The sequence below is a fragment of the Seriola aureovittata genome, chromosome 4, assembly GCF_021018895.1.
Source record: "Seriola aureovittata isolate HTS-2021-v1 ecotype China chromosome 4, ASM2101889v1, whole genome shotgun sequence".
NCBI classification, from domain to species: Eukaryota; Metazoa; Chordata; class Actinopteri; order Carangiformes; family Carangidae; genus Seriola; species Seriola aureovittata.
This window is the reverse complement of record NC_079367.1, coordinates 30878178-30893382: the sequence shown is the minus strand read 5'-3', so window position 1 is coordinate 30893382 and position 15205 is coordinate 30878178. Positions and strand designations below refer to the sequence as shown.

Here is a 15205-nt window from a genome sequence, read left to right as displayed (position 1 = left end):
CCCTGTATCGATCTAAACTTTTCAAGAAGCAGGAAGTATGAAGTTCTGCAGTTATTAGGAGCCTCATTTTTCTATGATTTCTATGTGGATTTATGGACGTTTGTGATCAACATCATAGTTAATGATATCCTCAGAACTCACATTGAATCTAAAACTACACTTGAAGCTCATTCAGATTTCACAGAACTTAACGTAGGTGGAAACCACTTGAATGAGGAAAATCTCAGTCCCTCCAAATTCACAATTTCTGCGCTGCCGAGTATCTGAGGGACTGAAATGTTCAGATTCCTACCAATTTTAAGGGATCCTTATCACAAATATTGTTCTATGTTAAAAAAATAAATATTGTAATTGATATATTGTAATCAGATTTATTGTCAAAGGTCTGTCGGTCCCATAAGTCCAGTATTAATTGAGCTTCAGTTGGTCAGACTTTAAGTCAAGCTAACATGCACTGTTTTAACCTGTGTCAGGTGTGTTTACCCTCCGCTGTCACTGACCTTCAGAACAACACAGTCTTGGCACAGTGATCATTTACTCTTTATTATGCACATTTAAACTTCAGGCAGTAAGAAGCATTTAAAACAGAGTCAGTGAACAGGACTGAATGTCAACAGGAACCAAGTCAGATCAGACACAGACATCTCTCTGATGAGGAAACCTTTTCCACTGCACCAGTGTGTCGCAGCCGACACAGTCAGATACAGTCAGCCGTTAAATCTTATTCATGGTTCAGGTCACAGCGATGTGCTGATTCAGCACTCATATGAACCTGAACCTGCTGCTGACAGTTTTACATGATAGTTTTAGTCCATGTAAAAGAAATGAGATGAACCTTTTAAACACTGAAACATTGTCTTCTGTTGTGGATGTAGTGGATGAACTCTTCATGTTGAGACTTGTTAAGGTTTTTTTTAGGACTTGTAGCCTGAGCTAATGTAAATGCATAATACAGTCAAAAGGTCTGACCATTTGTAAAGGAGTAGTTAGCATTTTTGTCTTTCTCTGTGAGAGTGAAGTGTTCGGTACAGAGTAGGGCTGCACGAAATGCAAAAAAAAAATATTGCGATTATTTTGGCCGATATTATGATTTCAGTTGGAATGATAATTTTTTGCATTTAATTTTCACTGGAAAAAAAAGATGATGATGATGATGATGTGATTTTTGTTGGTGTTGTATCAAATAAACATGTTCCTTTACTGCTGGAGAATATGATTTATAGCACCACAATGTTGTGACACATTTCACCTTTATCAAAACAAATTGCAGCTCCTTAGATTTGGATATTGTACTTGGCCATATTGCAAAGTCAATTATATTTCTATTTATTGTGCAGCCCTAGTACAGAGGTGGAGTCAGGATGTGTTAGCCTTTGATTAGCATCAAGACTGAAAGCAGGGGGAAACAGCTAGCCTCAAAAACACACACGCCTGTCAACACTGCTACCACAGTTTGAAGTTCTCCGATGAGTTACATGCTGGAATTATTGTGGAAGTCCAGTGACAGTGAGGTTGCCAGGTTTGGTATTGAGCCCATACAGAGACCAAAACTTGTGATCACCAACTGTATCTGTAGCCTGATAATCAGACTGAATTATAACAGTAGGGATTATTCATCATGCTAATGTTGTTGTCGGCTGCTGTCCTCGTTTTCTAACTGTGAATTAAAAACAGACGTGTAGCGTTATGCTTGTTTTGGCCAACAGAGGGGGCTGGCTACTATAGCAGCTTAAGAAATTAAGCTAAAACCAACAGTACATAGTCATCCAATCAAATTTTTTGTTGTTCAAACCTTATCTCTCTCTAAAGGAAAGTGAAACTGCAGTTCCTGTAATGACCACTGACTGCTGCTCAAAGAAAACTAACTTAAGTTAGTTTTATTGTCATGTCATTTTGAATTCACGGAGACACATTGGCCTCATCACTAAGCTGTTCTGTGGTCAGCTGGTGTCTGGTGCAGTGGAAACGTCCTGCTGGGAACAGACCTGCTGCACTGGAGCTGGAGAAATAAAACTATGAGACAAAATCCAGTCAAGTCGTGTCAGATGTTTCAGTTTGAGGGTAGAGGCGGCAGATGCCCCCAGTCAGAGTCAAGAGAGGGGAGGGGGTGATGATGCATTCAGGTGATACCCTAAAAAAAAATGCTTTTAATTAGCATCTTTTAAGAAGCTTTTAATTAGCAGTTCAGGTACGAAAGTCAGCTGTCACATAATATCTCTCTCAATTAACTCAACGTTGAATTTATCAAAACAGAAACTCTATATTTGAGAAATCTGTAAAACAAGTCAGATTAAACAAATAAAATTCTGATTCAGAGCTTCGTATTGTTTTTTGTTAGTGTTAGCAGCACAACATCTGAGTTTTAGCACCAATACAAACTACACTTTCCTCTTTAAGAAATAAAAACATCTTTTTCTAAATAAAAAAAAAGCTACTTTTAACTAAAGGAGCCAATTCTTATCAATTAGTGCTTGACTTGATCTTAGAGCAGCAACTGGAGACAAACTTTGCCTAAAGAAAATACAGTTGAAAATTTACAAACAGAAGGTTTGTGATTTTCTCTATGTGATCAGAGAATAAACCAACAAGATCATAAATCTGGACAGATATTTGATTTGAACTTTTTTAAACTGGAAAACTGTTTATCTGGAAAACTGTTTATCAATACAGAAAGTATAAAATCTAAAATTCCTCAACCTGTGACATAAAATTTAAACTACTGTCGCCATGTTTTAGTGCAGACGTTTTATCCTTCAGACGTTGGAGATGCACAGCAGCTTGATTTCACACAAGTGAAAATCAAATCCATCTTTTCAGGCTCCAATAATACAATCATCTGCCAAGTATTTTTTTTAAATGTTTGACCTTTTTCCAAAGTTTCCAATGAAGCCTTCCCAGATATGTCTGTGTAACAAACTTCAGGTTAAGTTCAGTGTAGAATCATATAATAACTAAATGAGGTTTTGAATGTGCTTGAAAGTTTAAAGTTTCTTATTAAGACATAAAGACTGATCAAACCACATGGATCATTCAAATAAAACAGTAGAGCTTTCATTTGTTTTTCTTTGGTCCTGACTTTCCTGCACCTGTGATGAATTTACCAAGCAGCACCTGAATGCACCATCACTGAACATTCATCGCTGTGAAGGGGGGTTGGGGTTGGTTGGTGTCCAAGTGAAAATGAAGGTGGAGCATTGATGTGTGATTGACAGGTGGTGGGCGTGTCTCAGCAGGTGACTGGCAGTTGGTGATTGGCTGTTTCATGCATCAGTGGTGATTCCTCTGCAGAGAGAAGGAGGCCTCAGTGTGAAGAGAGTGTAAAGGGACATTTCTGTGTTTTAAGCTCATTAACTGAGATGATAGTGACTGTACCTGTCCAGAGGGGGCTGCTGTAGAGAGGGGGCGGGCTATCAGGGGGAGGGGGCGTGGCCTACCCTCTCCTGTTTGGTAGACGACTCATGCCAATCCTGTCAATGGGAGGAGGATTGACTCGTCGCCGTGGCAACTCCACTGCTTTGCTATGAACAAAAAGGAGGATAAAGAGGTGAAAAACACACACGATCTAAAAAAAAAGGGCTTCACCCATGTTGCTTGGGTATGATCAGCTGATTTCTGTCCTGATCAACAGCTGTAGTTTAAAACAAGGTGCATTTTGGAGGTTTTGAATTAAGAATTAAGTTAAAATTAATCGGTGGCTCACTTGGTAGAGTGCATACCACATAGGCTTAGTCCAAACCACAGCAGCCATGGGTTTGAGTTCGACTCGCAGCCATTTTCTGCATGTCCTCCCATCTCTCTCTCCCTGACCCTAAAATGCTTCTATCTATTCTTTTCTATCTGACATTTATGTTCTTTAATAACTGAGATATTGTTCAGTGTATGAAAAGAATCAGAAAATTGTGAAAATAGTGAAAAGTACCAATCCCAAGTTCACAGGATCCAGTTTCTAAAAGACATTTAATTTACTTTGATGTACGACAAAGAAAAGCTTCACATTTTTCTGTTTGAGAAACTGAAACCAACAAATATTTGGCTTTTTTGTACTTAAAATGATGATTCAGTTATCAGAATACTTTTGGATTAATCATCTAATTGTTATAGTTCTGATGTAATCTGGTCCAGGATCAGGAACCTCAAACAAACTCATATTATCATTAAAGGAGATTGGGCCTCATTCACCAATATCTTCTAAAGTGTTTTCTTAAATTCTTTCTTAAGTTGTTCTTAAGAAAGTTCTTAAGAAAACTCTACGTCAGATTCATGAATGTGTTCTTAAACCACAGAACTGTGCGCACCTGTGTTCTTAGATTGATGAATGCCAATCTCCTGGTAAATTGAAAGCGTGCGCCAGTTGGCCCTAATTAGCACAGGCAACGCCCGAAAATGCCCTTAAAAGGGCGTGAGACTGAAGGGTCGTGTGCAGACTCAGACAGAAGTCACAAAGAGATACCGTAAGGGAAAGTTGAGAAAATGCCAAAACAAAAATCTAAAGACGGAGCACCGGAATCAAAACGCAAAAGGAACTTTAGTAGTTCTGAAGCGGAGGTACTGCTGCAGGAAGTGAGCCACAAACAAGCAATTAAGTGTTAATGTAGCGCTCATTTATTTTAAAAGACCATAATGCTTTGTAAAATAATAAGTTATTTTTTTTAAATATTAAAAATGACAAAAATATTATTGTAATTTGAATAATTTGATATTATATAACTGTAGAACAGAAGAAAACATTGGTGAATGTCAGAATCTTTGTAAAAAGTGCGTAGGTGGGTCTTAAGAATGGTTGGTGAATGGGGCCCAATGTTTCCATCGTCATAACATTCCTCTTTCTTTATCTGAGAAAATCGTTTGTGTTCAGTCTTCCTCTAACGAGTTGTCTGAACTACCTGTCAGGTGTATCTCAGGTGTCCCACAGCCATCGTACTGTACCTCTGCTTGTTTGCTGCCTGTTTGGTTTCCATGGAGCTGGTTGACAGGCGGTCTAGAGGTGCGTTGTTGCCAGGGAAACTCCTCTTCCTCTTTGGCTCCATGACATCATTTTCCATCCTCACCAGGTCATCCAATCGGAGCAACTTCGCTGTTAGCTCCTCCCCTGGCTTCACCCCTCCAAGACGGGGCTGAAGAGATGCCAGAGGCCTCAACGCGGGCCAGTCTACATGCTGGAACACAAGGACAGGACAGGATAAGCCTATGTTCTGAAACTAATACAGACTGGGATAAGACAATGGACCAAAATTAAAGGGAGCTGGGATAAGGCTATGTTCTGAAATTAAAGGTGGTTGGGTTACGTCTCTTTACAAAGTTACAATTTGATAAACACAAACAGTCTCACAACATAGCATATTAAGAACTGTTCTGGAGCTTTTAGTCACACCACATGGTCTTCCTCAGCAGATGGAGTTGCCTACTTGTCATGAAAATGTAAATGTATAAAAAATACTTTTTCACTTTAAGAACTTCTTGCAACTCCATCTGCTGAAGAATATATGATATGATTAAATGCTCTGGAACAGTGATTAAATGGTCCTGTCAGCAGCTGTTTCTCAGGTCATGAATGAACTTTGAGTCACAATGGTATAGTCAGTAATGTACTGTAATGACAGGACAAACTAGGATAAGTTTATATACTGGAACATAAGGACAGTTGATGCTGAAGTACAGTGAAAGGCTAGGTTTATACATTGAAACAAAAGGATGGGATAGGTCTATATTCTGAAAACAAGGGTTGCAATACAGATGAGTGGTTATATGTGTGATATGTTTAGTTTCTCTCTCTCTTCTCTATACATTTTTAATCTAGTGTAGTTTGAAATTTCCATCAAGTCTTTGATTATTAAACTTAGATACTTTAATAATTTTACAGTGGTGGTCCTCATGAACCCTGAGGTTCACTGAAGCTGACACAGGATTATTTTAATTTATGCTCAACATAATTTTCCTGGTTAATGAACAGTTAACTGATGCAGAAATAAAAAAAAAACTCTCACTGCAGTTGGATGGTTCATAGCTATTTCTGCAAATATCAGTTAAAATGACAGTTTGTTGTTGCCTAGAAGCAGAACTTGGAGGAGGTGAAAGGCTGCATTGCAGGTAGGTGTGGTCAGTAAAAACACCTTAAATGAATATATCTGCATGTGTGTGTGGACTACAAGGAAAGTAGTCCGTCTCTGTCACACAGGTCAGAGGAGGACAGTGAAAAACTCGTCCATGCTTTTGTTTCCAGTCATGTAGACCACTGCTCACAGGAGTACCAGTTGCTCCAGCTTGAAATTGAAATGAATTTTTTGATTAAAGTAAAATGTTTCATAACAACAGACCATATTCAGATCATGATGATTTGATACAAGCTCCAACAAAAATCACATCAGCATCATTTTTACATTTTCTTTTCAGTGAAAATGAAATTGCAAAAACGACCATTCTAACTGAAATCATGATTCATATCACAATCACAATATCTTCCAAAATAATCGCATATGCATATTGATCAGCCCTAATATGACCATATCACACCTGTGCTCAGGTGCAGTAGCTTCCTGTGAATTTTACAACTGATTTTAAAATTTTAACAGTAATTTTTAAGACTCTTTATGTTCCTGTGCTGGGCCCTTCTCACAGATCTTCCCAGTTACGGCGCCCATTGGGTTCTGTTGACGTGGGCCTCTGAAATCACCTCAGCAGCTGACCAGTAGAATCTGACTGTTTAATTAAAACAAAGCTGTCTGTGAGTCTACAATAAACAGTAGTTCATTTAGTCTGGGGGTTGAGGGTGGATGGAGAGGAGGTGGTTCAAAATTCAGAATCAGGAATTATATGAACGTGAACTAGTTGTTCTAATCTTGTGAAGTGTGGATTTGCACAACACTGAATGTAGTGTGTAAATTAGAATTAATTAGAATTAAATGAAGTGGTCAACAGCTGACTTCACAGTAACATCGTGACTGATGTGAAATCCAGATGTTGTTTTCTATAAGGGAGTCTCCGTATAGAAAACAATGACCTCTGCAGAGAAAAGCCACCCTGCTCTGTTCACTGTTTTCCTACGTCAGGACTCCATGTTGTGGATCAACTCTTACATCATGACCCTGACAGCGAGCAGTTTCTCACTTCCTGTACGCCCGCTGCCTCAGATGAGTCAGACGATCGGTTTTCATCCAGACTAAACAGAGACCCCCTTGAGGTTTCTGTCCTGCGGCCGGACGGACCTCAGGGCATTGTTCACTCTGATGTTACATAACCTGATATCAGCACAGAGGCCCTCTGAGGGAAGGAGCGTTTGATTTGGCCCTCAGGATGATTTGATAGGACACAATCTGATCTGCTGCTTCACCGTCTGATCCTGACTCTGATCCAGGTCTGATGATTCCACCAGGTATTATGCTGCATCAGTATCAGACTATAGTCTATAGACCTCATGAATTGTATAATGTCAGATGGATGAAATACTGAAGGTCTTTTACACATGAAAGGTTTGACGTCTGAGTATCCTCCAGCACTTAAATGCAACATCTGAAATGCAGGATGTGAAAATGTCTCAAACCTCCACACACAGAAATTTTACTTGAAACAATCATTCAGTGGAATAAGGAAGGTTTAATGAAATCATTTCAGTTCTGTGATTCAAACTTGAATCAACATTAAAAACACTTATAGAGAAGAAGTGTGTGTGTGTGTGTGTGTGTGTGTGTCTGACCTGAGGTTGATGTTGGACTCTGAAGCCGTCGACACTGCAGTGCAGCAGATTGATGGACAGCAGGCAGGAGAACAGCAAACAGCCACAGAACTGCATCTGCAACAACAACAGCATGAATACATCACTGTTTCTACTGGATGAAATGTGGTGATGATCACACTGACCTCAGCTCAGTGTCTGAGCTGCAGATTTCTGACACGTTCTTTTTACTTCCAACTTTAGTTTTTTTTGCCCCGGACACTGCAGCTGCTCTGATTGATTACTGCAACATAGGATGTGATTAATCAATCAGATCAGCACTTGCTATATACACAGTACATCTGTATCACACTCTCACACACTGACAGTACATCAGGTAATTTAGGGTTCAGTAGCCAAAAAAGACTTCTACATGTGGACAGTTGGAGCCAGGGATTAAACCACCAACCTTCTGAATGGAGGACAAGTTGCTCTACTTCCAGAGCCAGAGCTACCTCCATGTCGTAAATGAAGTTACTGATCATGGTTAAAGAACATCCTCACTCTTGAAACGTGGTCATAAGACTAATATATTTCATAAATATGTCATATTTTTTGTCTTGTGACGTTAGCAGAGACTCTGCTGTCTGACTCTCTCAGCTGCATGTGAACACAGCAGCAGCTTCAGAAAGAGCAGAGGTCAGAGGTCACAACCACCAGACAACACATGAGCTGTGTCTCAACGCCATGCACACTAACTCTATGCATTATCTGTACTGTACTAATTGTCACAGTTGTTGTATTAGTGTACAAAACTCAGCAACTTTTCTGTTTTATTCTAACAGCTGATTGAATGTGTTCCTTTGGATGTCGATCAAAATGTGAGCTGATGTGATTACAGCTGACAAAATGTTTTTCTGAAGATGATGATTTTTTGTTTTCCATCTCTCCATCCACCCACCACCCACAATTTTATTTTGATTTTTTTGCATCAGTGAGGAGAACTTCCATTTCCTTCGTGCATTGCACAGAGGGATAATGGTTTACATCAAATATCTGCACACTGACTGTATTATCTATCACTTTTCCTGTGTCAACACAACAGACTCAAAACCTGCTGAGAATCAATGTGGAGTCCGGGATCAGAGACACAGGTGTTGACCAAAGTTTTCTTAAGTTTTAAAGTCTTCTCCCACACACACACACACACACACACACACACACACACACACACACACACACACAGCAGGACAGTTTTAGCTCTGCTGATGGCTGAAGTGTATTGTCCAGCAACATCAGCTAATTTTAGCATTTTCCATCCCTGCAAATAAATGCCTTTTGACCGTCACATGCACACGTGGCCCTGAATTCCACACACACACACACACACACACACACACACACACACACACACACACAATGAACTTCTCTCATTCACACCACTGCTGATGCTGACACGCTGCAGTTCTCATTCATACACATGCAAAGACGCAAACACACACACACACACACACACACACACACACACAAACACACTCTGCAAATTCTTCCATTCACAAAAATACCCTGTTTCCTCACTGCAGGCCAGCAGCAGACTGAACATCACAGATCAGATCCAGTAGAAAACACCTGGACCCATTAAATTCAGCTCCAGTGGCATTTGATTTTCTGTTATAACCTTCATGTTTGGATATTTTCCAGCCAGAAGGAAATTAAATTAAACAGGGAATTACACCACGTTCACCTGTTCAAGATTTCAATCTAAAGCCTCATAGAGATGTGAGAGCTCTTTTTCAAGAGTATTATGGTTAAGACAGGCAGCAATAACAACATTTGTACCTACAACAGAGAATACAAAATATGTCATGAATTAAATCAGATTTGAAGAGAAAATGAATTGTAAAATCATCAGATAAAATATTACATATTAGAAACAGCTTAAATAGCTGAGAAGAGCTCTGCAACCACAAAGATAAATAATACCAGTGTAAAACAACAACAACTTAATGCTCCAGACCATCAGCAGCCAGAAAAGAAAACACAGTTTCTGCACCGCTGACATGAATTAACTTTTGTTTCTTGGTTTTGTTTGACTGGAAATTGACATGAAAACTAAATATACATGAAATGAGCAGCTGAAGTAACTGTCACAGTCAAAAACTCTAAAAAAAAAACTGTCATTAAATAACAAGTTCATTAATAAAAACTATTAGCTGATATCATGCAAAAGGTTTAAATCTGCACTGGATGTGTGGTGTGTCAAAGTTGGAACACATGCAGGAGTGTTAACCTGTGCACACCTGCATCCCTACATACACCCGCACACCCACACACACCCACCCACCCACCCACACACACACACACACACACACACACACACACACACTGTACCTTCAGTGGGGAGCTGAGTGTCTGTGAGGAGGAGGAGGAGGAGTGTGTGCCTGTCCTGCTGCGTTGTCTCTTCTTTCTGTTTCTGTGTCTTGTTGTGGCTTCACATCAGGTTTTATAGCAGCTGCCCGGGAATCTCCTGTCCAATCAGCAGCCTCCGCTCCTGTGACATCACTTCCTGTGCTTCTTTTCCACTGTGTGTGTCTGACATTTCGTCATCAGGTCCATTACCTGCTAATGAAAGCTCCTGGGAGCAATCACACCTCCCCACCACACCTTGCCTCCTTTCCTCCTGCAGCTCACTCTTTAAAAATAAACACATTCATATCTGTGATGTCTTGCTCTCAGAATCCTGGACTGTCAAGGTGTCTCACTGCCTCTGCTGTCCCCTAATAGCAGAGTACTGGGGACAGAAGAGTGTCTAGATGAGTTAACTCTTAAATCTCAACTGCCCTGAGAGAAATGACAGTGTCAGTCATTTCAAACTCCCGACAACAACAATATCTGAAGATGATGACGAAGGATCTCCAAGTGTTAACCTCATCCTGACCAGGTCACTCTGTGCAAACCCTCATCACATCTCGACCACGGCGAAGTCAAGTCACGTTTTTGAAGAGGTGGTGCTGTCCTGCTGAGGATCAGCTCAGGAAACAGGAGGACAGTAAGGGTTATTACATATTTTTTTATTTAATGTGAAGAACTTGTTGCTCACACTGACACAGATACATGACGTCAGTAACCAATGCTGTCACCCTGAGGAATCAGAGGGAGTAAATGGTGAAAGATGTGTCTGAATGACAAACTGCATGATGGGTAAAAAGTAAACCTGAACGAAGATGTGGTGGAAAATAATCATTGATCTCATCTAATAAACAGGTGACTGATAACTACTGATGCACCAGTCACTCACTTTAAAGCTCCTCTTTGGTTTTATGGTTTATTAAATAGTGATGCTTTGTGGACAAGTTTCCTGTTTTGTGGCTTGTGCACAAGGTCACACGTGCACAAGCATTTCAGCAGCACAATAAACACTCCCACCTTTTTTAATGTGACAGTAACAATAATGTGCCAAGTAGCAACGTGTAGCAAAGGCTAAGATGAGGAAAACCGCTGGCTGATGTAAACGATGATGTTTTATGAGGAAGGAAATGTATTAATTACATTCATTATATTCATTAAATTAATTCATTTGGCAGGTTCTTTTGTCCAAAGTGATTTATAATAATAATCACACCATCCAGGAGCGAGAGCTACACATCATAAAAACTGTCTGTTTCCCTTTTAAACAAATGACTAAAAACATTTTCAGTCTAAAATACTCTCATCACATTTGTTTAGATGTGAAGGACACTCAAAGTTTGATTTGGTGTGAAACAGTGAAAGTTTCCCTCTATGGACAAAAAGCTTGAGTTTCAGCATTTCTTAAAATCTTGTGTATAGTGCAGCACAGTACAGTGTGAGGCTGGTGATTAGACAGAAAGGTAACATCAGCTAAATCCATGGCCTCAGGTAACTCTTCATCTACACTATTGTAACATTAGTAGTGCCAGGTAGGCAACCAGGCTTTATATCACAACAATCAGTACATTTTAAATAAACCACAGACTCTATACATGACTCATAACAACTGTAAAATTTCTTTGTGCCAAAGAGAAAATTTTACAAACAAAGAAATTAGTGAATGTGACAGTTTCTCTCAAATTACTTAAAGCTTCCTGTGGAGATTTTAAAGGGGCTATATGTCAGTTTTTGCTTTCGCTACATGGCCAGCATTAGCATTAACAGCAATTTACTTACCAGTCTAGAGGAAACATTGCAAGTCCAGCTGAGCTGTCTCCAGCGGTGGCAGGCAGCATTCTTCTTTTCCTTCTATTTCTAGCACTTCTGTTCTTTTATTGAAGTTAGCATGCTAGCTAGCTAGCTCTAGCCTGGCAAGTTTGTCATGTCACCTTCTGATTGGAAGTCACTGAAGCGTCCTGTCTCCCCTGAGGAAGTAGCACTGCTCAGGGGGGTGTATCCTAACCTTTTAAATTGTAAACACAACAATGTCTGAATGATTATCAGCAGCACTAAAGAACAAAGAGGTAACCCGTTTTGTTTATTCCCATGCACGTTCACACAGATGTGATCCACAGTCCTGCCGACTTCACTGATCTACAGGTGGAGGTGACACATAAAAAGGAAACACAGATCCAAGCATTCAAAAAATTTGCTTCCCAGTTTTTTTGATGAGGAAGGAAATCCATTCCACATGTGTTAGCCCTTGAGGAAGCACACAGTGAGTTCAGGTAGGAAACTGAAAGTAAACAGAAACAACAGGGAAACACTTTTTATTACAGCCTACAGTTCACAGTGTAACTGTGTTTTATGAATAAGGTAAGCTACCAGTAAAAACGGACAGGTTCCTACTGCTAATAATATCCAGTTGTATCTCTCTTGTTCCCACAGTCCTGTGTCTAAGGACAGAGGCTGCTGTGTAGACCATAAAACCCCTGGAGACAAATTTGTCATTTGTGATATTTGGCTGTATAAACAAAGTTTGACTGATTCAGACAATAATGTGACACTGTAAATCAATTGCTGTGTGATAAAGTCTTCGTGAAAACGCAATAGGAAAAATGTAAAAAAAAAAACTTCTTGCATGACGGTACAACGGGACACAGTCTGATCTGGTTCCTCTCCATCCCTCAGAGCAGAACTAGGAACCAGGTGGACCCATGAAGACCTGCAGTACATCACTTCAGCCTCTTTTTGATCAGGTGTAAATACACCTTTTTCAACCAAAGTTTCAACATTTAACATGTAAACATGAATCCTTATCCGTTTCCATCTGCGTTGGAATCTGAACTCTCATGATAAGTTTCATCCTCTGGTGATGGAGGTCCAGTTTCATCCAGATGATTTTTTTTGGTTTGTGTTGCTGTTGCTACGAGTGACAGGGTCCTCTCCCATGGCAGGCGTCCCCCCAGGGCCAGACAACTTTTGTTCCCTCCCTCCATTCAGTCAGGACAGAGGATTGGGTCATTGAGAAAACACACCTGGGTTAATAATAGTAATGACACTGCAGCTAACAGGCTAATAATGATGGAAAAACCCCCCTCAGTCCGGTCGCCCTTTAATTAGTGACGACCTTCTCTGCTCACAGTGATGTCATTTTACCCCTCTATCCACCCTCACCTCACCCCACCTCACCCCTGTTGCTATGGGAACAGAACACATGAATTTAAATAAGTTGAAGCAGTGGCATCACGGTGGCTGCATGGATTGCACAGGATGACAGTAAAATACACACGGGGTGGGCAGCACACACACACACACACACACACACACACACACACACACACACACACACACACACACACACACGCTGGAAGCCGGAAAAAGTGAGAGTGGAACAGGATAATTGTGAATCCCTGCAGAGATGGACAGACAGTGGCTTTGTTTGGATTGCCCACTTGTTCACTAACTCACCCACTATAGTGTTTGCTACATAGAAGAGACTCACTAGAAACAGCAGTTCATACATTTAGGACTCCACTTGCTCCATGACTGTGCTGGATATTTCAGGCATATATCTTCATCATTATATCTTATGAGAGGTGTAATTTGTTACACATCTGTCATGTATTGTGCTTGTCTTAATTTGTGTCTACAGAGAAATCTGCACTCTGTTTTTGTCAGTTTATGTTGTTTATAAAATTAAAAATATAAAAAGTTTTAATAATGAATTTTGAAATCCTGCTGCTCAGGCAGAGGAGCAGACAAGCCACTGCACCGTCGAGATGTCTCTCAACAGGTAATAAAATCACATTAGCTAGCAGCTAACGTTAGCACCTAGCCTGCAGCACTTTAATGGGACAGGCAGCAATGCATGATGGTCTAGCTTGATCGATGTAGTGTACACTACATTTTGTGTCCCTTGCGACAATTTTGTAGTGACCTATATAGTGGATAAAACTTACAGTTGAAAATTTGAAGAGCTACAGAATGGCTGATTCACTATAATGTATAGTGGGCTATTGAGTGAGTGAGTGGATGTTCCCAACAGGGCCAGTGTAGACCCGGGCAGCTGCTATAAAACCTGATGTGAAGCCACAACAAGACACAGAAACAGAAAGAAGAGACAACGCAGCAGGACAGGCACACACTCCTCCTCCTCCTCCTCACACACACTCAGCTCCCCACTGAAGGTACAGTGTGTGTGTGTGTGTGTGTGTGTGTGTGTGTGTGTGTGTGGTGTGTGTGTGTGTGTGTGTGTGTGTGTGGGTGGGTGGGTGGGTGTGTGTGGGTGTGCGGGTGTGTCCGAACATTCTGTTGTGTGTCGTGACTGATATCACAGTATCCTCTGTATCTTCTGCAGCCTGCCACATTTGAGTAACGCTCAGTCTCAGTCAATGAATTCAAAAAAGATTTATGAACTACCTGGACCTACAGTTGCACTGAAAAGAGGCAACAAAACAGATGCTAAAATTTACACTTGTCTTTGTGGAGGAGGAAGATTGTTGTTGTTCGTGGGATTTCTCACTTACTGTTGGAGAAAGTGCAGATGGTTTATTTATACAGTGTTGGCTAATGAGTAGGGTGCTGGTTAGCTTAGAGAAGTCCTGGCAGTGTTGAAGGTTTTGTTATTTTCCAATAGATTGTCACCAAGCAGCTGCAAACCTGCAGTTCCTCTAACGGCCACTAGAGTCTGGCTCCAACAGTGAGTCAATCCTCATAGACTCCCATGTTAAAATGTCCAACTTTGCAGCAGAAATAAACATTTACAGCCTTGTACAAAAACAGTTTTTGTCTCTAGAGCTAATTGTGCATCTCTGAATTTCCAGAGTTGAATGACACTACTTTCAAGTATTACCAAGACTTCAACACATTGTCAGACACTTGGTCAGGACCGCTGGCATCACTTTTTAACTCACTGGGAACCAGTTTAGCATCATTTTCATTTCAACAAGAGGCATCACATTTTTTTAATGAACTGTTACATTTATTAACAGCAGCAGAGTCACCAGGAGGTGGATGTTGGTTGTACAAAAGCACAACTGTCACACGGGAGACCAGGATTCACATCCAGACTCCTTTCTATTGTTTAGGCAACAAAAATGATTTGGTTCAGGTTAGTGAAAGATTGTGGTCTGGTTTAATACAGAAAGTTACTGTGACTTCAAAACC

General features: G+C 40.4%; 1 protein-coding gene across 1 annotated transcript; it reads right to left on the bottom strand.

The window, feature by feature from the left end:
* Positions 1 to 527: 527 nt before the first annotated feature.
* ostn (osteocrin) lies at positions 528 to 10134 on the bottom strand. Its single transcript, XM_056375072.1, has 5 exons — positions 10040 to 10134; positions 7691 to 7786; positions 4927 to 5156; positions 3373 to 3518; positions 528 to 3282 (listed from the first exon to the last, which is right to left on the bottom strand). Exons 2-4 carry the CDS (start codon positions 7784 to 7786, stop codon positions 3431 to 3433), a joined length of 414 nt encoding a protein of 137 aa, XP_056231047.1. The 5' UTR covers positions 10040 to 10134; the 3' UTR covers positions 528 to 3282; positions 3373 to 3430.
* Between the last annotated feature and the right edge of the window lie 5071 nt (positions 10135 to 15205).